The sequence below is a fragment of the Cricetulus griseus genome, chromosome 7 (genome assembly GCF_003668045.3).
Source record: "Cricetulus griseus strain 17A/GY chromosome 7, alternate assembly CriGri-PICRH-1.0, whole genome shotgun sequence".
In the NCBI taxonomy this organism is placed as follows: Eukaryota; Metazoa; Chordata; class Mammalia; order Rodentia; family Cricetidae; genus Cricetulus; species Cricetulus griseus.
This window is the reverse complement of record NC_048600.1, coordinates 96284301-96311878: the sequence shown is the minus strand read 5'-3', so window position 1 is coordinate 96311878 and position 27578 is coordinate 96284301. Positions and strand designations below refer to the sequence as shown.

The 27578-nt window shown below is 46.2% G+C and overlaps 1 protein-coding gene across 1 annotated transcript; it reads left to right on the top strand.

Moving 5' to 3' along the window:
* Positions 1-230: 230 nt before the first annotated feature.
* On the top strand, positions 231-15630 carry Rad51d (RAD51 paralog D). The gene is made up of 10 exons (XM_027426482.2): positions 231-502; positions 819-880; positions 1057-1175; positions 5255-5336; positions 5588-5722; positions 6226-6321; positions 9480-9570; positions 9669-9739; positions 14145-14312; positions 14439-15630. The coding sequence occupies exons 1-10, from the start codon at positions 421-423 to the stop codon at positions 14520-14522; spliced, it is 990 nt and encodes a 329-aa protein (XP_027282283.1). The 5' UTR covers positions 231-420; the 3' UTR covers positions 14523-15630.
* The last annotated feature ends 11948 nt before the right edge of the window (positions 15631-27578 follow it).

Genomic DNA, 27578 nt, shown 5'->3' with positions numbered 1-27578 from the left:
AGAGAGAGGGAGGAGAGGGAGAGAGAGGACAGAGAAGAGAGAGGGAGAGAGAAGAGAGGAAAGAGAAAGAGAGGAGAGAGGCAGAAAGAGGGGGAGGGAGGGAGGGAGTAGCTGAGACTGGCAGGTGGTTGGCCCTAGCCTGAAGGCCGCCGCGTTTGCCCGCTTGGTCAGCAGATGGCGCTACAGGCCTGGGCCACAAAAGCCGCTCCAGTTGCGGAACCCGGAAGCGTCCGCCGGGAGGGGGCGGGTCCAGGGCTCTGGAGTTTGGAAGGGCTGGTGTCCCTCACCCCGATCTGCATCCTCTTCCCGCCCCCTTCCCGCGCTGGCGTGCCGAGACTCTTTCCAGAAGTGGGACCTAGTGGGGGGTCTCGGCGGGCGCCCATGTGACAGCCCCCGGGGCGCCCCGGGTTTGCAGGAAACATGGGCGTGCTCAGGGTGGGGCTGTGCCCGGGCCTCACCGAAGAGATCGTCCAGCTTCTGAAGGGCCAAAGGATCAAGACAGGTGACCTCCTGGGCTCGTGACACATAACATGGGCACGACCGCGGGGGTCGGCGCCATGGTGTTGGCACACGTGCGGGGCGTTTCAATCTAACCGGAGGCCACAATTTGACCTCAGTATGGGGTTCTCAGGAGTCAAGACGGAGACAGAGGACTCGACTGTGTGCTGGGCTCCTCTCCGGGTCCTGCATCAGGGCCTGCGTGCTTGAGATGGGGAGTAGACTAAGACCTTAACGCCATTTCCCAACAGAGGAAAAGGCAAGCGTGGCAAAACTAAAGCATTCCTGTTGTTAATAGGTTGCTCTTGGTCTCTTTCCAGTGGCGGACCTGGCAGCTGCTAACCTGGAGGAGGTAGCCCAGAAGTGTGGCTTGTCCTACAAGGTGAGCTTACCATGTGCAAACTCCATCCCAATGTCTCTTCTAGAGCGGGTCCCCATGCTGCAGAATCAGAGTTCCCGGAAGTTGCTAAGGGGCACTAGACCTAGATTGCTCTGCGGGACAAGCTGGTCACTGGCAGTCTGGGTGCTCTGGAGACTGTGTGTCCGTACTTTTGGCAGGCCCTGGTTGCCCTGAGGAGGGTATTGCTGGCGCAGTTCTCGGCTTTCCCATTAAACGGAGCAGACCTATATGAGGAACTGAAGACTTCCACTGCCATCCTGTCCACAGGCATTGGAAGGTTTGTATGTTTACCTGGGCAAGAACTTGAAAGCCGAGCTTCCCATGCGGAGACTACAAAGGGCAGGACCGGTGAGGGCAGTCTGGATATGTCAGGGAACCTAGAGGCATCTGAACTCCTGAGATTTTTTTTTTTCCCCTTAGAGTATAAAGACAGGGGTTCTTAGCCTCAGCACTATTGAGACTTAGGGAGCAAGTAATCATTTGCTAGGGTAGGGGTATCCTGTGCATTGAGAGACGTTTAGCAGTAACCCTGGGCTCTACCCATCAGATACCAGGTCATTTCTTCTGCCCTGAGTTGTAACAATCAAAAATGTCTCCAGATATGACTCAGTATCACCTAGGAGACATCATTTCCCACTGAAGAGCCATTGTCCTGTAACACATGATGTCACTAATGCCCCATTTTTTATAATTTATTTTTTAAGTTTCATTTTACATTCCAACCTCAGTTCTCCCTCTCATCCCCCCTAATATCCCAGTTTTCAGTAGAGTCTCTGATACTTCAGGATAAGGTAAGTGAGACCAGGACAGGATTGAGATTTCCTGGGAGTCTGCACCTAAAGTCTGACCCTAGGGCAGTGGTTCTCAACCTTCCTAATGCTGTGACCCTTTAATACAGTTCCTCATGTTGTGGAGACCCCCAACCATAGAATTATTTTTGTTGCTACTTCATAACTATAAGTTTGCCATTGTTACAAATTGTAATGTAAATATCTGATATGTGACCCCTGTGAAAGGATTGTTCAATTTCCCAGGAGGGTCAGGACCCACTACCATAGACTCTAGATGTTAGAGATTTTTTTTCCAAAGATTTTATTTATTATGTATACAATATTCTGCTTCCATGTATATCTGCACACCAGAAGAGGGCACCAGATCTCATAACGGATGGTTGTGAGCCACCATGTGGTTGCTGGGAATTGAACTCAGGACCTCTGGAAGAGCAGCTGGTACTCTTAACCTCTGAGCCATCTCTCCAGCCCCGATGTTAGAGATTGTTGACCTCCTTTGTGGTTAGCCTAAGAGGAGGGGTCGGCAGAAGTGAGCCCAGGGAAATATAACCCAGAGCCTTATGCCTTTGCCGTAGGAGGCAGCAGCCAGGAACATGTACACTCACTGAAAAGAGCAGTTATATTGTGCCCTGTTGTTCGGGTTGGGAAAGAATTGGAAGACAGCTGGCATTTTCTGGCCAAGTAAGCCTGACCTCTCTTCTGGCCTGTTTGTGCGGAGTTTGATGAATAACACTGCTATCACAAAGGTCTTTGGATTGGTCTGGCCCTTGCTGTTTCCACAACACACTCTTGGCAAGGTCCGCACAGTCTGGTGCTTGCTTCCACTGTTTGGGGGGTCTGTGTTTGTAATCCATCAAACATTGGCTGAGTGCCTACTGGGTGCCAGACACATGCAGATACTATCTGTACGAGTGAGGCAAGGCTCCCACTCTTAAGTATGGTGGTTAGTGTATATGGGAGACTTGTGGGTGCGGCAAGGAGGCACATTGGCTTTGGAGCCCAGGGAACTTATAAAACCAGCATCCACAGAAGGAACAGTGAGAAGGTACACTGGCAGGATTGCAGCTGCAGTATTCATGGGTGGGGGTGGGGGCTCAGGGTGGGACAGGTAGCCTTGGCATAGGCAGAGCTGGCCCTGAGTGCTCACCTTGACTCTGACACTGTGCTCAGCATTTCATGGCATGCATTTCATTTGTCCTTCATAACCCCTAATGTGAGTTCACTGCCCTTGAAATCATCTATGTATGTGTACATGAAGGAATAGGGACTTAGGTTCAGGCACCGGCATAAGATCCTGCAGCTACTAGGTTAGATGGTAGATAGATTGGGCACTGGAGGTCATGTCTAAGAACTTAATTCTGGCTGGACTGTTTTCACAATGAGAGTCCACTGTGAAAGCATTTGTAGGCCAAGGGGCAGAGATGTGCAGGATGGATGGGCCGGCCAGAAGATGTTTATCAGGGATGATCTGGTGGTGTTGTTATGGGCTGTGAGGAGAGATGTGACAGACTTTTTGTTTGTTTGTTTGTTTGTTTGTTTTGTTTTTTGAGACAGGGTTTCAGGGTTTCTCTGTGGCTTTGGAGGCTGTCCTGGAACTAGCTCTTGTAGACCAGGCTAGTCTCAAACTCACAGACATCCACCTGCCTCTGCCTCCTGAGTGCTGGGACTAAAGGCGTGCGCCACCACCGCCCAGTGACAAGAGATTTCTTTCAGACAGGGTGTAGGTATGAAAAGTTGGCTCACAACCACCCAGGGCATCTGATACCTCTTGTCTCCAGAGGCCCCTCACAGATTTTTTTAAATTTATTTTTATTCTATGTGCATTGGTGTTTTGTCTGCATGCATGTCTGTGTGAGGGTGTCAGATCTTGGAGTTACAGACAGTTGTGAGCTGCCATGTAGGCGCTACTCTGGAAGAGTAGTCATTGCTCTTAACTGCTGAGCCATCTCTCCAGTCCCCAGTTTTTTTTAGTATGTTCTTTGGCTCAAACTAAGGACCTCATGCTTGGAAGGCAAGCACTTTTATTGACCAAGCCCTCATGCCAGCCTAACCTGGATGGAGTTTTTAAACTCTGTTCAGAAGCAGGATCTAAGTCTAGAGTCTCTCACTGTGTTGCTGATGCTGTTGGAGAACACACCAAGAAGAGCTGCTATGATGGACCTGGGCTTCTGGTGTCTCAGGGAGAATGGGATTCAGAAGCAGAGGCTGGAGACCTATTAAGTAGAGGCTTATTAAACACACCCAGGATGTACACAGAAGCCACAGAGCTGGAGTAAGGACCAGATTTTGACAGGCAGGAGCCTGTGGTCCCTGGAGTTAAAATAGGTGGAGTGGTGACTGGTTGCTGCTTGTCATGTGCTGATATGTCATGGTTGGTCATCAAGAACCTCTTCAGAGGCCTGCAGTGCAGTCTTTGACTATATTTGCCGAGTTAGGAAGGGAGGTGTATGACAGTCAGGCATTGATCCAGGCTGCCTGCCACACAGAAACTTTAGCCCACCCCCACCCCCACCCCCGTCCTGGGCAGCACATGGAGAGTAGTGGTAACTTGTTTTCATGTTGGTTGGGGACAGGAGTGAGGTTAGGAAGTGACCATGTTTTGAAGTTCATCTCAAGGATTCCACAGCCTGAGTTTTGACATTCAAGCCACTGTTCTTGTCATTTCTTCAGTAACATTTACTGTGTGCCTTCAGGGTTTTCGGCTCTGTGCTAATACTGGAGACAAAACAAGGATAAAGACCCAGTCTTTGCCCCCCCCCCCCCCGGGATGCTCCTACCAGATGAGGGAGGCAGACAAAAACAAGCAAATAAAAAATAATTACAAACTCCCAGAACTAATAATCGAGTTTAGCAAGGTCTGGGGATACAAGATCAACACGTAAAAATCAATTGCATTTCGGTAAACTCACAATGAACATTTGAAAACTGAAATTAAAAACGCAATGCCATTTGCTGCCACATCTAAGGAAATGAAATACATAGGTCTAAGTCTGACAAAGACCATGTAGAATTTGTATGCTGAAAATAAAAAATGCTGATGAAGAAGATCAAAGGTGAATCAAATAAATGGAGAGACTTTCTGTGCTCATGAATTACAAGATTCTACAATAGTGAATGCCAACGCTCCCCAACCTCCAACCTCCTTCCTGACCTGCCACCCATACTAGAGATTGAACTCAGGGTTTGCATATAATAAGCAACTACTCTACCATTAAGCTTTTATATATATATATATATATACTATATATATAATATATATATATATATATTTTTTTTTTTTTTTTTTTTTTTTTTTGGGTCAGGTCTCATGTTGCTATTGCCCCAGTCCAAATTTATCTGCAGATTTTTGTTTTTGTTTTTCGAGACAGGGTTTCTCTGTGTAGCTTTGGAGCCTATCCTGGCACTCCCTCTGTAGACCAGGCTGGCCTCGAACTCACAGAGATGCTCCTGCCTCTGCTTCCCAAGTGCTGGGATTAAAGGTGTGCTCCACCAATGCCCGGCCTTATCTGCAGACTTAATACAGCTTCTTCTCTCCTTTCTTTTTCCATCCCCTTCCAACCATCAGCCTGGACAAACTACTTGATGCTGGCCTCTATACAGGGGAGGTGACTGAAATTGTAGGAGGTCCAGGTAGCGGAAAAACCCAGGTACCCTTGGAGCCAACAGAGGGGAGGGTTGGGGGAGGTGGGTGCATTGACCTGGATTCCTCAGGGAGTTCTTGCATGTGTCTCTGTGTTGTTGGAAGGTCAGAACAGACCACATAGGGGCTGAGAATGAGTGTGGCCTTAGCCAGTGTATGTTGTTGGAATCTGGGCAGGATTCAGTGGAGAAGCTGCCTGGTGAGATCCTCTTCTCCAAGGGCTTAGGTTTACTCAGTTCCCTATCTTGTCTCTGAAAGGTGTGCCTGTGTGTGGCTGCAAATGTGGCCCATAGCCTGCAGCAGAATGTACTGTATGTTGATTCCAGTGGAGGAATGACAGCATCCCGCCTCCTGCAGCTACTACAGGCTAGAACCCAAGATGAGGAGAAACAGGTAGGGGGCAAGATGGCTGGGTTCCTTTAAAATCCTCATGTTAGAAGACTTCATGACTACATTGTAAGAATATACACCATCTATGAGAATCATCATTTCTTACTTTGAAACTGGAGCGTCCTCTGCATTCCTAGAGCTGCTCATGTTAATGTCATCATCCCAGCTTGGATGCCACCCACACTGATTCTCCAGGAACTTCCAAGTCCTCGAGTACCATAAATCAGAGGCGGCAAAGGCCTGTATCTGTGTTTCCAGCCCATTTCTTGCCAGGGCAGGCATCACTAATCAATCATATCTGTCCTTCCTGCTGGATCCTGAATGTCTTACAGCTCAGCACCCAGGTAGTCACCACTGTGAGATCCAGCCCATTAGGCAAAACCCATTTGCCATTCCGATGCCAGCACTGTGTCTAAGTGCCTCTTTGCTTTTGCAGCTTTGTGATTACATTTATTGCTTTCCGGGATCTCCTTTCCAAGTCCCTGCTTCTCTGTCCCACCCCTCAGGCAGGTGCTCTCCAGAGGATACAGGTGGTGCATGTATTTGACATCTTCCAGATGCTGGATATGCTACAGGACCTTCGGGGCTCCATGGCCCAGCAGGTGAGCCTGCTCATCTGCCTGTTTCTGCTTTACCCATCTGGCCAGGTGTTGTCTGTATTGGGCCAGGTGTCCTACAGACTCTACTTGGATTGCATGTGTCCAGTGTTACAGCTCCAGCTGTGTTTGCCACCCCCCATCCCTCCACCCCTGCCTGCCTGAGCCTCAGGTGGAATTCCTTGGTGCTTAATTCATAATTCATGTGCTTCATTGTTTACAGGCTCACCAGCCCTGTACAACAGTGAGCTCCTTGAGTACAGAATTATATTGTCTTCATCTCTGCATTACTCACTGAAATCAATTAGGAAAACTCTCTCTCTCTCTCTCTCTCTCTCTCTCTCTCTCTCTCTCTCTCTCTCTGTCTCCGTGTGTGTGTGTGTGTGTGTGTGTGTGTGTGTGTGTGTGTGTGTGTGTGTGTGTGTAATAGAGTAAGAGAGGTGGGGGGGCTGGTCTCACTATGTAGCCTGGATGGTTGGGAATTTACAGAGATCCCCCTGCCCTGTCTCCTGAGTGCTGGGATTAAAGGTATACTTCACCATGTCTGGCTAAGAGACTGGACTCTTGAGACAATCTGATTGTCTTTTGTGAGATTGGAGGCTGTCACTGAGTCCTTGGTCTGATTTTCTTACTCATTGCCTCAAAATTGGCAAGTGACTATTATGGCCCCAAGCATTTTCTATACAGATACATGCTCCATATTCAAACAAGTAAGAGATAGAAGATTTTTTTTTTATTATCTCTTCCCTTTTAGGAGAAAAATGTAGTGGGGTGGTGATGACACACACCTTTAATCCCAGCACTTGGGAGGCAGAGGCAGGTGGATCTCTGAGTTTGAGGCCAGCCTGATCTACAGTGCAAGTTCTAGGACAGCCAGGGCTGCACAGAGAAACCCCATCTCGAAAAACCAACAACAACAAAAAAAAACCTCTAAGACCACTAGTAGACTCTGTCTTCTTACATTTAGTTAGCCAGATTGGTTTGGTATTTGCTTTGGTTAGTTTGGTTTTTGGGAGACAGGGTTTTTCTGTAGCTTTGGAGACTGTCCTGGAACTTGCTCTGTAGACCAGGCTGGCCTCAAACTCCCAGAGATCTGTCTGATTCTGCCTCCTGAGTGCTGGAACCAAAGGTGTGCCCAATTGACACCCCCTGATCCAGGTGTTTTCTTGTTCAGTTTTTTCCAAAACGGGTTTTCTCTGTGTAACAGCCCTGGCTGTCCTGGAACTCACTCTGTAGACTAGGCTGGCCTCAAACTCCCAGAGATCTGCCTGCTTCTACTGAGATTAAAGGTTACATCACCGGCCCTGGACAGGTTTGTTCTTTGAATTGTGATGATAGGATCTGGTAAGGAAGTTTCATGGATAAAGGTACTTGCTGCCAATCCTTACAACCCAGGTTCAATCCTCAGGAACCACATGGTGGAAGAAAAGAACTGACTTCTACAAGTTGTCCACTGGCTCCAAGTGGCCTGTCATGAATATGTGTGCACATGTACATACATGTAAATAAATATTTTTTTTTCTTTTTTGTGATGCCAATTCTAGTGATCTAATCCAGGGCCTATACACTTCAGGCAAATGCTGCCCCTGAGGTATCCCTCTAGCTATAGTTGGCCAAAAGCAAGTCATCTCTTTACAGATTTTGAATTGGGGGCTGGGCCCATCCTCACTGATGTCAGGAGATTTCTACCCAGTATCTGAACATGTTCAGACTAATATTTATAAGGAAGGAAGAAGGAGATTTTGCATGGCACTTGGCTTTTTTTCTTTTTCTTTTAGGTTTTAAAATTATATTCTATGTGTATGAATGTATATGCATGGCGTGCTTGTCTGGTGCCCTTGAAGGCAAGAAGAGGACATTGAATCCACTTGGAACTTAGTTATAGAAGGTTGTGAGCCATCTTGTGGGAACTGGGAATCAAATCCAGGTCCTCAGCAAAAGCAGCAAAAGGCTTGCTATACCATTTAGCTGAAAAGGGCTGAGAAGGGCCTAAGCCAGTTTGGTTTTAACTTCTCACATTTCTGCTATGAGTCTAAGGCTGGAAGATTGACGCACAGTTCCAGACTTGAGACACGCAAAAGGCAGAGCAGAAATGCCAGATAGCCAAGGCTTGGCCAATGGAAACAACACAGGTAGCAGAATTGGGATCTGAAAAGTAAAGGAGAGAAGAAAGGAATCATGGAAGACAACTTAGATCCAGAGATCATGCTAGGACCATGCTCACATGTGTGTAAAGACACCAGATTATGGTCTGAGATATGCCATCGGGCTTTTAGAGAAACAACTGCCTTTATTTGTTGTTTGTTTTTCCAGACAAGGTTTCTCTGTATAGCCCTGGCCATCTTGGAACTCGATCTGTAGACCAGGCTGGCCTGGAACTCAGAGATCCACTTGCCTCTGCCTCCTAAGCACTGGAATTAAAGGCATGTGCCACCACTGTCTGGCTGCTTTTATATGGAACCATGGTAGCTATGGGAGGGGCGATTTTGGAGGTAAAATCTAGGAGATGGAAACATGAAGAAGACTAAGGGGCTGAGGATATAGCTCAAGTAAAATGCTTTCTCAGTGTGCTCAGGCCCTGGGTTCTTTAGTGGAGAGCTAACTCTTCAGCAAATGAAGCTTGGGAATTTGAAGTGAAAGTGAGCAGCAGTAAGGGGATTCAGAAGAGGAGAAAGGGCTAACATTAGGCTGGGTGTAAGGAGATTGCCACGGGAGTCTGTATGGGGGTTCCTGGATGGAGAGTTTGTGGTGTCCTATGACTTAGACCCTCTCTCTGATTCAGTAGGATCTGTTATGTTTATGAATGGGCCAGGGGAGGTGCTTCAGTGAGGCCTGTACAGCCTGACTGACTTCTTTCTAAAAACTTCTGAAAAGTAAACTTGATTTTTTTAAATTGTGTGTGTATGTACACACATGCCCATGCATGCTTCCGTGTGTGTGTGTGTGTGTGTGTGTGTGTGTGTGTGTGTGTGTGTGTGTGCGGGGGGTCAGAGAGGCCAACTCTGTGAAGTTGGTTCTCTCCTTCCATCTTTATTTGGGTTTCAGGGATCAAACAACAGTCACCCGCCTTTATTATCTCCCTGACCTCTGCCATCTAATAGAGGAGCTTGCTCCAGGCGTCCCTAGAGGTCACTGGTTCATCACTGCTTTTCCCATCCCTACAGTCGACATCTTCTTCAGGCACTGTGAAGGTTGTGATTGTGGATTCTGTCACTGCCGTGATTGCCCCACTTCTGGGAGGTCAGCAGAGGGAAGGTAAGGGGCAAAGGGGAGCTTGGGGGTGGGGTGGGGACTTCACTTCATGGCACTGTCCTTTTGCCCTCTGCTGCCTCTCCTGTTTGCTCCTCCCCCAGGCCTGGCCTTGATGATGCAGCTGGCCCGAGAGCTCAAGATCCTGGCCCGGGACCTAGCTGTGGCAGTGGTGGTGAGGAGGCTTTTCCTATGAACATAATTTCTAGTTATAGCTAGCTCTCTGTTTCTCTTAAATGTCAGCTTGAAACTATAATAGCTCTTAAGGAAAGGACAGAGCTCAGAGCTCAGCTTCCACATGTCAAAGAGGTGTTTGGACCATGAATAGCTACAGGGGTTAGGGATTATCTTGGTTTGGGGGGGGGGAGGACTTCTGTTTGGTTGGTTGGTTGGTTGGTTGGTTGTTTTTTCAAGACAGGGTTTCTTTGTGTAGCCTTGGCTGTCCTGGAACTTGTTCTGTAGACCAGGCTGGCCTTGAACTCAGAGATTCACCTGTTTCTGCCTCCTCTTGCTGGGATTAAAGGCATGGGCCACCACCAGCTGGCTCTTGTTGTGTGTTTTTTATAATTGTTTCATTGTTATTTATGTATGTATGTTCATTTTCGGGAGAAGGCAGGCAGCTGGGCCATGGTGGCACACGCCTTTAATCCCAGCACTGGAGGCAGAGGCAGGCAGAGCTCTGTGAGTTGGAGACCAACCTGGTCTACAATGGCTAGTTCCAGGACAGCCTCCAAAGCCACAGAGAAACCCATTCTTATAAAACAACAAACAAACAAACAAACAAAGAACACCACCAGAAGACGGCAGGCATTTGTGTGCCACAGCATACATGTGGAGGACAGAGGACAACTTTTAGGAATCAGTTCTCGCCTCCACCTTGTTTTTGAGACAAGTCTTAATTCTGCCGCTTTACTTCCGAATCTGGCTGATTCTCCTAGTCCCTGCTTCCCACTCCTCTGTAAAATGCCAGACTAGGATTACAGATGGCAAACCACTAGCACTTTTACATGGTACTGGGCATCACACTCAGGGCATCCAGGGTTTCCAGGCAAGCGCTTTTACCCGCTGAGCCATCTTTCCCGCCCTGTATTTTCTTTCTAAGTTGTGTTTATTGCGGTAAATCTAAAGAATGAACTTTCTCACTATGGGGGTATCCTATCTCCTTACCCTGTCAAGTTCCCAGGCCCAGGAACATTGTTGGCTCACAGTGTAACTCTAGCTCCAGCGGGATCTGACACCACTGGCCTCTGTGGCATCAGCACTACTAACATACACATAATTTTAAAAAATAAACCGAGTGGTGGTGTTGCACAAACTTTAATCCAGGAGGCAGAGGCAGGTAGATCTGAGTTCAGGGCCAGCCTGATCTACAGAGTGAGTTCTAGCACAGCCAGGACTACACAGAGAAACCCTGTCTGGAAAAACATACAAACAAATAAGATAAAGAGGAGGATAAGCTGTTAAGAACATTGACTGTTCTTCCAGAGGACCTGGGTTCCCTTCCCAACACCAGCAGGCCAGCTCACAAGCATCTGTAACTCCAGTCTCAGGACTTCTAACACCCTCTTCTGGCCTTCATATGGTGCATAGACATTATTGCGGGCAAAAACACCCATACACATTAAAAACAAAATAATAATAACAAATCTTTATTTTTTTTAAAAAAATGCTAACTAATAAGTTTTTCTTTTGTGCCTTGTTTTGAGGGGCTCAAAACAATTTATTCAGATAGTGAATGGTAGGAAAGGTGCTGAAGAGATCCAGGAGATCTGATGTAATCAACAGGGTAGATCTTCCAGACCTCTTTTTGTTGTTGTTGTTTTAATTTAAATTTATTTTACATGCATTGGTGTGTAGGTGTCAGATCCCCTGGAACTAGAGTTACAGATCACTGTGAGCTGTCATGTGGGTGTTAGGAATTGAACCTGGTTCCTCTGGAAGAGCAGCCAGTGCTCTTAACTGCTGAGCCATCTCTCCAGGGCCCCTGGGGCCTCTTTTTGGTTTTTCGAGACAGGGTTTCTCTATAGCTTTGGAGCCTGTCCTGGAACTCACTCTGTATACCAGACTGGCCTCAAACTCAGATCTGTCTGTCTCTGCCTCCTGAGTGCTGGGATTAAAGGCACCACCACCCTACCCCTCCCCACTCCAGGCCTCTTTTATGCTAAAAGCTTTTCTCTTCTTTTTTTGGGGGGGTGGGGTTCGAGACAGGGTTTCCCTGTGTAGCTTTGGAGCCTATCCTGGCACTCGCTCTGGAGACCAGACTGGCCTCGAACTCACAGAAATCCGCTTGCCTCTGCCTCCCGAGTGCTGAGATTAAAGGCGTGTGCCACCAACACCCAGCAGCTTTTCTCTTCTTTTGAAGTGAGTCCCATGTTGCCCACACTTTCTTTGAACTTATTATCTGAGGCTGATCTTGAACTCCTGAACCTTCTGCCTCCCCTCCCAAGGGCTGGAGTTACAAGGGGTTACCTCCACATTTAGCACTATACTTTTATTACAGAGCAAACCAGTAATTATTTAAAGGCTCCAAGATTAGGAATCAGAAAAATCATTGCAGAATAGAAGGGTTTGACAAACTGTAGACTACAGGCCAAATCTTGTCCAAGAATTATTTTGGCAAATCAAGAAGGATGTTTGTTTTAAACAGGGTTTTACCTTGTAGCCCTTGAACTCACAGAATCCTTTTATCTCAGTCTCTGAGTACTGGGATTACAGTTATGTGCCCCCATGTCTTGCTTAAAAATGGCCATCTTAAAGAATCTATATGAAGGGTGGGCTGGGGCGGGCAGAAGGAAGAACTTTGGTTGGAGTGTAAAATGAAATAAAATATTTTTAAAAGCGAGATGGTGGTGGCGCACACCTTTAAATCCCAGCACTCGGGAGGCAGAGGCAGGCGGATCTCTGTGAATTCAAGACCAACCTGGTCTACAAGAGCTAGTTCCAGGACAGCCTCCAAAGCCACAGAGAAACCCTGTCTTGAAAAACCAAAAAAAGAAAGAATGAAAGGAAGGAAGGAAGGAAGGAAGGAAGGAAGGAAGGAAGGAAGGAAGGAAGAAATTTCTGAAAAAGAATTTATGGGGACTGGAGAGATGGCTCAGAGGTTAGGAGCACTGGATGCTCTTGGGTCCAGAGGACCCAGGTTCAATTCCCAGTAACCACATGGCAGCTCACAGCTGTCTGTAACTCCAGTTCAAGGAGATCTGGCCTGCTCACACAGACACATCTGCAAGCAAAACACCAGTGCACATAAAATAAAAATAAATTAATTTAAAAAAAAATCTATGTGAAGAACTAGTATAGTGGCACATGCTTTTGCTTTTCAAACTAAGAGGCTGAGGCAGGAGATTTTCAAATTCCAGGACAGTTTGGGATACATAGTGAGATCCTGTCTCAATAAAACAAAACAGAACAAATTGGAGAAAAAAAAAAAAAAAGGTAGTTGCTAGGTCTCAAACCTGGGACAAATGGCCGAGATGCCTAACATATCAAAGCAGACTCTGGCTGCCAGGTTCCCTCAACATCCCTCAGTCCCTACTTGTCTGTATAAACCTCTAGGAAGGAGAGAGTGTTGGGACAGGAAACAGCTCAGTAAGAACAGAAGTTGTTGGTCTTCTCCAAGAGCAGTGTGTGCTCTCACCTGCTGAGCCACAGCTCCAGCCCTAACAGCGAGCACTCATGTGTAACTCTGTACATTGTATTTCCTGCTTTTTTTGTTTAGAGACAGGGTTTTTCTACATAGCCCTCTGTAGACCAAGTTGGCCTGGAACTCACAGAGGTCCACCTGCTTCTGCCTCCTGAGTGCTGGGGTTAGAGAGGTGTAATTATTGGCTCAGGGCTACCTGTTACTTTTATGCGTTTGACACAATGTCTCACTGGGCTGCTCAGGCTGGCCTCAAGCTCCTAGATTGAAGCAGTAGTCCTCCTTCCATCTCCTGAGAGGCTGTGACTACAGACACGCATCACCACACTCAACTACATGTATTTTAAATGTCTAGAGAGGTCATCGCCCAATTTTGAGGAAATGCTATACTAATCTGTGCACCTGCAAGCAGTGTGAAAGAATGTTTCCTTGCTCTTTTATTCAAGGTCCTGGGTCTTCCTCTCTTGGCTTCTGGGTGTTTGTGGGTACTTGGGTGCCGGTCTCTAGCGTGGTCTATAGGGAAGAAGCTGCTGTCATCAGGAGGCTGTGGCTTGGGTGTTTCTATGGCTGGGTTGCTTAAGACTAGTTCCAGAGTTCCTTATCCAAACCACACACACACACACACACACACACACACACACACACACACACACTCCAGACACCAAGGGTTGAGCGCACTGGTCTAAGATGCCTGTGGCAGGCCCAAGCCCAGCACTAGCTCCGCTAGGAAGGAGTGTATACAGAGTGTGTCAGGCCCAAAGCACTGAGACTTTGTGGAAAGCTGTGTACCGGTCAGGAACCCTAGGTTGTAGCTCTAGATTCAGCTATACGTTGTAACACCTGGGAGAGTCAGAGACCTCAAATTTCTTGTCTGTACAATGAAGTGGTAGGAACAGGTGTCCTCCACACTACCATCATGGATCTATGTCCCTTTCCACAGGTGACCAACCACTTGACCCGAGACAGGGATGGTAGGAGGTTCAAACCTGCTCTGGGACGCTCCTGGAGCTTTGTGCCCAGTACCCGGATTCTCCTGGATGTCACCAAAGGGGCTGGAACATTAGGCAGAGGCCAACGCACAGTGTGTCTGACCAAGTCTCCCCGCCAGGTGAGCCAACTGGGGACACCAGGGATCTTGGGCCCTGGAGAGGGTGGTTCCCATGCCCACTGCTATCTCACTGAAGGATTCTTTTACTTAATTCTATCTCTCCCTCTCTTCTCTCTCTCCTTCCAGCCAACAGGTCTACAGGAGGTGATAGACATTGGGACATTGGGGACTGAGGAGCAGAGCCCAGAATTGCCTGCCAAACAGACATGATGCTGTTTATTGGGAAAGGGACAGCTTCAAGGCCCTCACAGTGTTCTTTCCCAGTCAGCTGCTGTCCACTGCCACATGGGAACCTGGCAGTGCAGACATCTCAGGCTTGTCAGAAGACAAGCTTTGGTCTCCTCAGCTTCACTCTGTGGGCTATCATGGAGCCACTGGCCAGAGGATGCTGCAGTGTGTGTGTGGGGTGGACCTAGAAATCCATTGTAGTCCATCGTGGTCTCAAGTTTTCTTCCTTGATGTCCACCGTATGTTTCCAATGGAGGTTGAGGTCAACCTACCTTGGGATATCAAATACAACAGTGACTGGCCCTATGTGTCACCATCCCTCACATAGTAATTGAGCCAGGAAGCCTTTGTTCCACCCATGCCCATTTATTTTGGCCTCTGTTTTCCCACCTGCAAAATGGGATTTCCTTTGTCTCTGAGTTACTCATAGAAACAGCCTCAGAAATGTAAAGCTCTTTATGTATGCCTCACACTTAAAAATATAGAAAGAGGAAGTCCTCTGAGCCCTAGAGCCATCTGATTTCCCCCAAGGAGGTTGATTTTCAGGTTCTTCGGTGGGACTCCCAGAGAATAAGAGTTCTTCCCTGCTTGCCGACTGGGTTTCACACACCTGCATACATCACCCTGATAGGTGAGAACATGAGCTCGATGCTGTCCCAGGGATATAATTTACCAGGGAGGGAGGATATGACCTGCTCCCAGTGAACCAGACACTTGTTTCATATGCATGGTGCCCTGTGGGGCTCTTCCTCAGTATAGAGTAACCAGAGGTGCTGAACCGTGGCCTAACCCATAAACAGACAGAGGAGAATTTGCACAGTAAATAGAACCAGCTGGGAAAATTGATGCTGGCATAAATAATACATGGCAAATCTAGTCTTTTATACAGAAATTCATTGCTGGTGGCTCTAAGATGCAGTATAATTACACCTCTCGTCCTGCCAGCTGCACCACAGCCTCATGTCTTAGTGAATAAAATAACCCCTGTCTGTTACCAACACTGTGGCCATCCATCTGAGAGTCATAACTCTGGCTGAGAGGGGAGGATGGTACCAGGGAGTGGAAAATAAAAGGCAGAGTAAAGAAATGATCAGGATTGTTTATGGACGACATTTTTTATGGGGAGGTCACGCTTGGTTAGAGAGCCTGTTGTGTAATTAGTTGTGTCTCAGCTGTAGGAAAGGGGAACCAGAGTTACAAGATCTGATATTTAGGGCCAATGAGATGGCTCAGCAGATAAAGGTGCTTGTCTCCAAGCCCAACAACCTTGAGTTCGAAACCTGGGTCTGACATGATAGAAAGAGAGGACTGACTCCTGCAAGTTATCCTCCGACCTCCACACATGCTATGGCAGATGTATGCTCCCTCACACATGATAATAAAAATGTAATAATCGGAAAAAAAAGAAAATATGCCAGGCATTGTGGCACTTGAGAGGCAGAGGCAGGTGGATCTCTGTGAGTTCTAGGACAGCCAGGGCTCTATTATACAGAGAAACCCTGCCTCAAAAAAACAAAAAGAAAATATGACATTTATGGGTGATGGGTATAGCAGGATAGAAGCAAGCCTGCAGGGTGGAGAATGGGTGACAAGTGGCATGAGGGTGTCTGTGTGATGGTAACATGGGTGAACCTAAACCATGACACTTTCTTCCATAAAGACCATGGGAGACAACAGTCTGGTATCTACACCATGGTAGACCAGTTGGCAGGTTCCTGCAACCCTAGTGTGAAGCAATACATTAAGCCAGGTATTGCCATTCCTGGTACTCTTTGGGCATCCTGATCTCATAGCAGACAGCACCAACTAGTTAAGGGCACTCTCATGGAGTGTTAGACAGTTTCTCAGTACAGCTTTGCAGGGAACTGCTACTACCTAGGGGGGCACTGGTGTTCAAGGAGGAGTCAGGTTGCCCACTCTCTCCTGTTTCCTGCAGTTGGTGATTTCAAGTGCTTCCTTCCTGACTGAGGACTCTAGAACAGTGCCGTGTGAGAGGCCCATAAAGATGATTTAGCCTGAGCTGGGTGGTGGTGGTGGTGCACACCTTTAATCCCAGCACTCGGGAGCCAGAGGCAAGTGGATCTCTGTGAATTCGAGGCCAGCCTCATCTATAGGACAGGCTCCAAAGCTACAGAGAAACCCTGTCTCAAAAACAACAACAAAAAAGATCATCTAGTGTGGCTGGTCTTTTATTTGTTTTCTGGGGTTTTTTTTTCCTTGTTTTTTGTTTGTTTGTTATTGCAGTGCTAGGATTCAAACCTAGGGCCTTACACATGCTAAGCAAAGGCTCCACCACTAAGATGCAACCCAGCTCCCATCTCATCATTTTGTTAGAGAAATAACCCAAGGCTCAAAGTAGAAATGTGACAATTCCAGTGGCGAGTTAAAGGCTTCCCGTGTCTGTTCTTTTCTTGTTCTAACAGCATTGTGGGAGCTTGCGGATGAGTGGACTTTAATGAATTTTAGAGGGTGACCTAGGGGTATACATCAGTGGTAGAGTGCTTACCTAGCATGGGCAAGACCCTAGAATGATCCTCAGTACTAGAGAAAATTATGAGAGCAATGTAGGATTGTTTCCCCCCTTGATCTAGATAGTCATTAGGTCCCCACAGTCTATTGTCTTTTTTTTTCCATCTTGATATAAGGGAGTCATTGTATGTCTATTTGAAATTAGACAAAATGTTAAATACCTACTGGGTGTTAGAGCTTGATGGCCTCAGTGAGGAAATTAAGCTTTCTGAGACTAGTGGGGGAGATCTATGTATTATTGAAGCTGCTTTCCATAGCAAGTAACAAAATTCCACTTAGAGAGGCATCAATGATAAGGAAGATTACTCACCCCTGATAATGTGAAGCCAAGGTTAGGTTGATGCAATGGCCCAATGTAGAGAAGCCGAGGGCCTTTCCATCTCTGTCCTCAATTCTCTGTGTTGGTTTTGTCTTCAAGTTTGTCACCCTCATTAAAACCTGGCCGTACACTCTGAACATTGATCCAGACATGACAGTATCTATGGCCAGGGTTGGGATCATCTTGTGTTCTTTGAAGAACAAGGAAAACTCGAGCTTCCTCCGAATGCCTGCTGACCTGCTTCGTATAGAATTGCCTGGTGTGCTGTGTCTAGTTCAGTGGTGGAAAAGGATATGGTATCTCAGTGGTAGGCTCAGACCAACCAGGAAACAGCTATGGAGTTGGGGCTTGGGCTTAGCTCTCTTGAGGCACCTGCTGTGGTCCTACTAGAAATGGACTGGAATTAGAGAGCAGGTGGTCGTATTGCATCCAGAGGTGAGTCTGTCAAGGCTTGTGTGTGTGCTCAGTGCTTACTTAGCACAGGACTTGGCTTTAGGACAAGCTGAGTGGCACTGGCAATCACTTCATCTTACAGTCTAAACAGAGCTCATTGAGGTTTTAGGACATGTATCTATCAAGCAACAGCATGGGAGTCTAAACTTGAATCCATTCAATGCCAGGCTTTCTTTTTTTCAACCTCATGCTGCCTTCAGCTGTAGATATGTAAATATTTTAACAAAATTCTCCTTCATATTCTGCCCCAACAGCCAAGGCTGCACATCGCAACCTCTTTTCAACTGAGCTCACCATAAACAGATCCACTTTATCAGCTTTTTCTGGTTTTCCCCAGGGAAGAGGGAATGACAAACACTCCAGAGAAGGCAGATAGCAAGTGTGTACAAGAGAGCTGAAGGGTTAGAGGGGATAAAGCTGAATGAAAAGCAGCAGGCACTGAGCATGCCTGAGACGGGAGCCCTGAGGAGATAAGGGATTTAGATGCACACATAGCCTGCTAGGCTAGGCTTTCACTGTATTATGGCATGGAGGTGTCTGGTTAGAGTTTCAGCTGTCTAGTTCTCTGTGTTGGTGATGTATACAGCTGAAATTAGAATGAGGTATATTATTCTATATAAATATATGTATTAATCTACACACATCGTGATGGTTTGAATAAGAATGGCCCCCATAGGCTCATATATTTGAATGCTTAGTTATTAGGAGTGATACTTCTTGAGAATGATTAAGAGGTGTGGCCTTGTTGAAGGAAGTGTGTCACTGGGATGGGCTTTGAAATTTCAAAAGGCCATGCCAGGCCCAGAATCCCTTCCTGCTGCCTGTGGGTCCAGATGTAGAACTCTCAGCTACTTCTCCAGCACCATGTCTGTCTGAGTGCTGCCATGCTCCCCACCGCCATTATGATAATGGATTAAATAAACCTCTGAAACTGTAAGCAAGACCACAGATAAATGTTTTCTTTCATAAGAGTTGCTTTAGTCCTGTTGGCATGGTGGCACATGCCTTTAATCCCAGCACTCAGGAGGCATAGGCAGGCGGATCTCTGTGAGTTCCAGGCCAACCTGGTTGAGAGTTCCAGGACAGCTAGAGCTGTCACACAAAGAAATCTTGACTTAAAATAAAATAAACCCAAAAAAGCCCAAAAGAGTTGCTTTGGTCATAGTGTCTCTTTACAGCAATAGAAAAATGACCAATACATACATACATACATACATACATACATACATACTTTTTAATTTTTTTATTCTAATTAGAAAGAAGATTATTTTATATGTCAATCCCAGGTTATATATAATTTTTAATTTTATTTTTTTGAGGAAGGTTGTCTGACCCTGTGAGACTTTGAACCTTCAATCCTCATGTTTTAGCCTCCAGAGTTCTGAGATAAAAGGTCTGTGTCAACTCAGCAGGCTTTGTTTGTTTGGTTGTTTGGTTTGATTGATTTTATTTTTTATTTTATTTTATTTATTTATCTATCGTTATTTGAGACACGGTTTCTCTGTGGCTTTGGAGGCTGTCCTGGCACTCGCTCTTGTAGACCAGGCTGGTCTTGAACTCACAGAGATCCACCCGCCTCTGCCTCCTGAGTGCTGGGATTAAAGGTGTGTGCTACCAACGCCCAGCTTGATTTTATTTTTGAAAAGATTTATTTTATATATATGAATGTTTTGCCTGCATATGGATATGTGTACCGTGTGTGTTCCTGGGGCCTATGATAGACGGAAGAAGGTGCTGGATCTCCTAGAACTGGAGTTACAGATAGTTGTGAGCCACCATGTAGGAGCTGGAAACTGAACCCAGGTCTTCTGCAAGAGCAGCAAATGCTTTTAATTACTGAGCCATGCCTCCAGTCCCTTGTGTTTGGAATATTCCTTTATGCTGTGTGAAGAGGTATCTGCCCAGTTGGTTTTCAGCCTTGCTTTGGTCCAGTATTTTCTCAGTGTGCTCCCTTCCCAATGGTTTGGAATGATATACATCCTGTGCCATTATATGTTGGAAGTATGTGATCTGGTTTTTAATTTTTATTTTACATGGGATTACATGAATCTCAGAAGAGACTTTGGACTTTAGACTTTTAAATAAGTTTGAGACTATTATAGACTGTGGGAACTTTTGAAGTTAGACTGAATGCATTTTTGCATTATGATATAGTTACAAGTCTTTGGGGGGCAGCAAATGGAATGCAGTGGTTTGAAAGAAAAATGGCTTTAATAAAGAGCTGGATGGCCAATAGCTAGGCAGGAGGTATAAGTAGGTCTTCCAGACAGAGGGAGCTCTGGGAAGAAGAAAGGTGGAGTCACCAGCCAGATGTTGAGGAAGCAGGATGGCCATTACAGAGTAAAGGTAGTCAAGCCACATAAAAGAATTGTAGATTTAGATATATGGGACAAGCCTAAGCTAAGGCTGAGTTTTCATAATAATAAGTTAGTTTCCATGTCATTTGTGTGTGTGTGTGTGTGTGTGTGTGTGTGAGCTGGTGGCCCTAAGAAAAAATCCATCTACAACCTTGTCTTTAATGAGAGCAAGGTATGTATATATTATCAGCCAGGTGTAGTTCAGTAGTAGAGCTCTGTCTGGCATGTCTAAGGTCCTGGTTTTGAGTGCCAGTACACCAACCTTTCACAAACACATTCACCATTAATGCTTCTCTCCCCCGCCCCTCTCTAAAGGAATGAGATTTTGACATCTCAACTAACTGGTCTGGTCTCTTTTCTTGCTATCTGACACTAGAGGAAGAACTTGGTTCCTTTAAGCCTTAGTTTCATCCACTGTGTAATAAGAAAAATAATGTTTGCTCCATTGACCTCTTGTAGGGCTATTTAGCTTACCAAGCTTCCCATAGGCCTTATGGTAAGTACTGAGTGCCTTTCCAGGTATACAGTAGGGCTCCAGTCTTACATCGTCTGGAGGTTCATGATGCCTGGGAGATGCTGGTCAGGACCTTCTGTCCAGACAGGATGAGCTTCTTGTTAGTGTGACTAATGCAGTCACACAGGACTATTGGTTTAGAAGAATGGAATCTTGCCGGGCGGTGGTGGTGCACATCTTTAGTCCCAGCACTCGGGAGGCAGAGGCAGGCAGATCTCTGTGAGTTCAAGACCAGCCTGGTCTATAAGAGCTAGTTCCAGGACAGCCTCCAAAGCCACAGAGAAACCCTGTCTTGAAAAACAAAAACAAACAAACAAACAAAAAAAGCAAGCAAAAAAGAGTGGAATCTTGGATTTTTGACCAAGCATCCATGTAGTGCTTACAATTTATGTAGCCAATTGTCTTAGTTAAGTTTTTTATTGCTGCAAAGAAACACCATGACCATATTTATTTGCAGTCGCTCCCTTACAGTTCAGAGGTTTAGTTCATTATGCTCATGGGAGGAAGCAAGGCCGCATGTGGGCAGACATGGTGTTAGAGCAGGAGCTAAGAGTTCTTACATCTTGACTCAAGGCAACAGGAAGTGGTCTGTCTCACTGGGTGTAGTTTGAGCACAGGAGACTTCAAAGCCCACTCCACAGTGACATACTTCCTGAAACAAGGCCACACCTCCCATTAGTGCCACTCCCTTTGGGGGCCATTTTTCTTTCAAACCACTGTATTCCACTTGCTGCCCCCAAAGCTTGTAACCATATCATAATGCAAAAAATGCATTCAGTCCAACTTGAAAAGTTCCCACAGTCTATAATAGTCTCAAACTTATTTAAAAGTCTAAAGTCCAAAGTCTCTTCTGAGATTCATGTAATCCCATGTAAAATTAAAAACCAGATCACATACTTCCAACATATAATGGCACCGGATGTATATTATCATTCCAAACCATTGGGAAGGGAGCATAGTGAGGAAATACTGGACCAAAGCAAGGCTGAAAACCAGCTGGGCAGACTCCAAACTCTATCTCCATCTCTGATGTCAAAGCACTCTTCAGATCTCCAGCTCCTTTCAGCTTTGTTGAGTCCAACATACTTCATTCTCTTGAGCTGGTTCTGGTTCCTGTTAGCAGCTCTCCACTGCAGGAATTCCATGGTTCTGGCATCTCCAATGTCTTGGGCTCTCCAAGTCAATCCAGGTTTCAACTTCACAGCTTCATGAAATGGCCTTTCTAGGCCTCCATTCACAGACACCCCTGTCACATGTCTGGCCTCAGCAGCTTTTCTAGATGCAGAGACAAATTTTGTAGCCCCTTTCTTCTTAACTCCAGAACCATGTGGTCAAAGCTTGCTGCGCCTATCTTGACCAGCAAGAAAGACACAACCCGGGAACTCTTCTTCCTGCAGTTTATTTCAGGAGCCTTGCACAATCTTCTTCTGGGGGCCCTGAGGAAACCCAACCCTCTGCTTAAAAGGCCCTTGGTAGCCCACCCCAGACTGCCACGTGGCGAAAGCAGAAGGGTCCACATACACGGAAGCAGGCCTGAAGCCCAGCCTTAGCCAGATAAGAAATTGTCCAGGACAAAGACCTCTCACCCTCGGGATGGTGGGAGGCAGAGGCCGGCGCCATCTTTTGGGCCGACAAAGTGCAGCTCTCCACAAAAGCTGCCAAGTTCTGCTGTTTACTGGGGCTGGAACATGGCCTCTTCATTCAGTTACATCTTCACCAACTCTCTGGTTTTGGTCATTTCCTTCACTGCCTAAACTTGGCTGTCCTGAAACTGGATCTGTAAACCAGGCCAGCCTTAAACTCAGTGATCTTTCAATTACATCTTCATTACAGAAAGAAACAATTACTTTCTGTTTTTGATAGTTACCTTAACTGTTTAAGTTTGGCTGTTCTGGAACTTGCTCTATAGACCAGGCTGGCCTCAAACTCAGAGATCCACCAGTTCTGCCTCCAAAGTGCTGAGATTAAATACTTGCACCACCACACCCAGCTCTAAACTTTTCTTTAACGCCTTTTCACAAACTGAAAATTTAACTGGGTGGGATCTTGCCCCGAGGTCACCACTTCCTTATTCCATTCCTAATCTGTTTATCTCCTTGAACACAGGCCTTAAATTCCACTCCACTTCCTAGTGCTTCTTTTCCCTTCAAATTATACATTCTGTAATTTACCCTGCTCAGCTTGCTCCTTTTCATTATAAATCTTTACATTAGAGTTACCACTAATAACCTCACAACAAAGTCTATCCTAGGCTGTTTTGAGATTTTTCTCTGCCAATGGAATTAATCCAAAACTATTCACTTTTGCCTCAGACAGACTCTTTGGACAAGGGCAAAAGGCAGCCACATTCTTCACCAAAATATCATAAGAATGGCGGGGCATTGGTTGTGCTCGACTTTAATCCCAGCACTCGGGTGGCAGAGGCAGGCAGATCTCTGTGGGTTTGAGGCTAGCCTGGTCTACAGAGTGAGTTCCAGGACAGCCTCCAAAGCAATACAGAGAAACCCTGTCTCAAAAAATAAAACAAACAAACAAAACCAAGAATGATCTCTAGACAATATATTAATATTCTTCTCCTCTGAAACCTCTTGAGCCAGTCCCCTACAGTTCAAAAACTCTTAGCACTGTTAGACCCCCGGAAAACTCAGGTATCTGGGGTCCCAGGTCACGACCGCAGTCACCCCAATCACCAGGCAGATTTGAGAGCTTGTTGCAAACTGCATGAGGCTTTATTGTAATTTAACGAGCTAACCCCATGTTAGCTCGGGTCTTTTGTCCACTCACCATGGCGGTTGGCTACAAAAGACAGTTTGAACTGGCTGCCAAGAGATCTTGTAGGGCAGCGTAAGGGGAGTGTCTAGGGGTACGCACAGGCTCAGGATTGGTGTGCCTCCAGGCTTGGAGGGCTTGCCCTGTGTTGATTGGTCAACTGGTTGTTATGGCCCATAGGCCCTCCCAGGGTGGTTGCTATGCTCTGTGCGTCATTGCTGTGCGCTTGTCCTTAAAGTACACCCAGGGTCGTAAAGCATAGCGCCACCAGCTAACTTCTGATTGGTTCCTTGTCACGAGGCAGGCACCTAACCTCTAGTGACTAAGACAAGGTCATAGCGAGCACATGTTACTGCCATGGCTGCCGAAATGGGGGGCTGGTCCCTTCAAGCACCATTGTCTTTCATGTTCCTTATTTGTATGGCCCATTAAGAAGTGCTTAAAGCATTCCATTGCTTTCCTAACCCAAACTCCCAAAGTCCATATTATTCCCATAAAAAAACATGGTCTCGCCTATCACAACAATTCCCCAGTCACTGGTACCAACTTCTGTCTTAGTTGGAGTTTTTATTGCTGTAAAGAAACACCATGGCTTCAGCAACTCTTATAAAAGAAAATATTTAATTGTGGTGGCTCGCTTACAGTTCAGAGGTTTAGTTCATTATGGTCATGGTGGTGGGGGGGGGATGGGATCAAGACAGCATGCAGGCAAACATGGTGGTAGAGAAGGGGCTGAGAGTTCTTACATCTTGACTCACAGACAACAAGAAGTGGTCTGTCTCACTGAGTATAACTTGAGCATAGGAGGCTTCAAAGCCAACCCCACAGTGAGACATACTTCCTGCCATGAGGCCCCTCTCATTAGTGCCACTCCCTTTGTGGGCCATTTTCAAACCACCTCACCAGTCTTGGGATGTGTACAGACAGCTCTTGTACTCACACTGCTTTTGGGGCACAGCAGACTTCTTAGGGAATAACTCTATCATGAATACCTTAGATTTTACAGAGGTTTTCCCCCTCTCTTTCTATTTATTTACTATTTTTTTTAAAGATTTATCTATTATGTATACATCGTTCCTCCTACATGTATCCCTGCAGGCCAGAAGAGGGCACCGGATCTCATTACAGATAGTTGTGAGCTGCCATGTGGGTGCTGGGAATTGAACCCAGGTCCTCTGGAAGAGCAGCCAGTGCTGTCAACCTCTGAGTCATCTCTTCAGGCCCCAGAGGTTTTTTTTTTCCCTCTCTTGTTTTCTTTCTTTCTTTCTTTCTTTCTTTCTTTCTTTCTTTCTTTTCTTTTTTTTGCGAGGTGGGAGGGTTTTCAAGGCAGGGTTTCTCTGTGTAGTCGTGGCTGTCCCGGAACTCACTCTGTAGACCAGGCTGGCCTCAAACTCACAGAGATCTGCTTGCTTCTGCCTCCTGAGTGCTGGGATTAAGGTGTGTACCACCACTGTCCCTCCAGAGCATATATATATATATATATATATATATATATATATATATATATATCTGGCTGTCCAGATCCAGCTGCCTTTACCTCCCCAGTACTGAAACTAAAGGTGTGCACCACCACACCTTACTGACTTTATATCCTGAGATGTTGGAGATGTTGAGATGTTTATATCCCGAGATGTATTATATCCTGAGATATTGGAGTGGCCTGTGACTGGTGAAGTGGGATGGTGGTTTAGGACTTTGGAATCAGGGAAAGTGCTAGGTTCGATACCCTACTGTGCTCTTTCTGGCAGAGTTCCTCGGACAAGATAATGTGTTCGTTTTACTGATAGAAATCTATGTTGTACATAGTTACATTTTCCTTATTGGTAAAATATGTATCTCAGGGGAGTTAAAAAGAAGATTTATGGAAAGTGCCTTTCACAGAGAGCCGGGCACACAGTAGGTGCTCAATCACCATTAGTTCTTCTGGCTCCTGCCAGAAGTAACAGAAATCAGGGCACTAGGTCTTAGAAGCCTTCCTGCTACTAATAAAAGAAATAATGTGATTTATTTTTTCAGTACTGTTTGGGGAAAGGCATGTGCTTCATAAATATGTATTGGAAAGTACTTAGCAAATGAGTAGAAATAATAAAAATATGTCAAAGTAAACAGCTCCTATAAATATGTCACTTGGTAGACAAATTAGTGTTTTATTACTACTAAATACTATTGCTCGCCGAAAAGGATTTCAGATTACTCGCACAATGGGTGCATTATTGAATACCTCTGCGGAAGGGCACGATAAAGATGAAAAATAGTGATGGTGATAACGCCGAAGGTGGAAAGAGGAGGGGTGTGGGTAAATGCAGCTCCCAGGCCTCGCTCCAGTGATCTGCTCATTATTTAGTAGCACTCTGGTGATTTAGCCATAATATGGACCAGAGGGCCCCGAGAAAAGGATTTCTGTAGGATGTCATGAATCCAGGCCTTAATTATTGAGTCCAATTAAGGGAGTGAGTGCACTCCCTTTCAGAACTGGGCTTGTGAGCTAAGTTAACAAATAATCCCAGGTCTGGGTCTCATCTCACCTCTGTTCTGGACTTATTATATGTCTGTGCCTATAATTCATATCCAGAGGAGGGGAATGTGGTAGAGTGTGTGAGCCTCCAGCAAGGCTCTCAGACCCGTTTCAGAAACACGAAAGGGTGAACAATGATGGCACATCAAGGAAACAGGAACCAGAGACACCAGAGACCAAAGGAGGAGACGATAGACACCTTTGTGGAAGAAAAAGCCCCAAGAGAAGCAGAGAACACAGGAGCTGTAGAAATAAGCAAGAGAAAGGCGTGAATGTTCCGTTCAGTTGCAGGGGGCCCCTAGAAGGCAGAGCTCCCCGTGCACTCCAGGTTGGAGAAAGAAATGGTTTCACATCCCAGCCCTGCTTTTCTCTGTGTGGAAGTGGGAAAATTACTTAAAATGTAGATTCTTGTTGATAACAAGCAAATAACAGTATGGAGCTTGCTGGGCTCTTTTGAGAACTGGAAATAGTAATGACACTTGTAAAGTGACAGCCTGATATGGATAAATAATATTTTAGCTCTCATTCCCTTCTGATAGTCCTTATTTTAAAATACAAGTGATAGAGCACTTACCCAGTCTATACAAAAATCCCAAACACCAAAATATTGAATAAGTAAAAAAAAACCAAAAAAACAAATTGCTCAGGAAAAACCCTGAGAGGTCTGTGATCGGAACCTGAAGCATAAGAAAACGATGTCACTAGACACTAGGCAGAAGAATTAGCATTTATATGACTTCCATGACTAGGCATCTTCTTAACTCACTGGCTAATGATCCCCTATGCTACCTTGGTGTTTTATGCTTTACTAAGGCCTTTGTGCATCAGCCCATTTAATCTGCAGGCCCGACCTGCTTTTCTGGGATGGGGAAGAGTTCGGAAAGGTTAAATACCTGCCAAAAGGTGCACACAGATGAATGATGACTGGGTGGTCCTTAGCAGTCATTGTACTGCAGCCTTTCTCAGCCGTGTCCCTGTCTTTCTAACGTGAATGTAGCTAATCCTAGTAGGAACGCAAAGGTTATGATACATCACAGATTTTTTTTTTTTTTTTTTCCGAGACAGGGTTTCGAGACAGGTTTGGAGACTGTCCTGGAACTAGCTCTTGTAGACCAGGCTGGTCTTGAACTCACAGAGATCCACCTGCTTCTGCCTCCCGAGTGCTGGGATTAAAGGCGTGCGCCACCACCGCCCGGCTTGCATCACAGATTTTTAATATCTCCAAGTGAGATAGACAATACATTGGGTGAACTGGAAAACCGTCGGGTAAAAGGAAACATGAAATCAAGGGTTCAACATTCAACCTCTACTATAAAGCAAGTTGATGATAAGAGACGCGCTCAAGGTCACGGGAATGACTCAGCCAAGACTCGAACTCTGGACCCCAAACACCTAGCCCACCCCCCTCCGTCCGTCCGCGGCCCTGCAGTCCGAGCCGGGATTCCGCCAGAGGGCGCTCGCGGGAGCTGCGCTCTAGACCGCCGCGCGCCCGACTCCTCTCTATGGTGGCGCGGGCGCGTCGGAGCGGGGCGCGCTCCCGCGGGGGCAGGACCGCACGCGGGCGGGCGGGGCCGCACGCAGA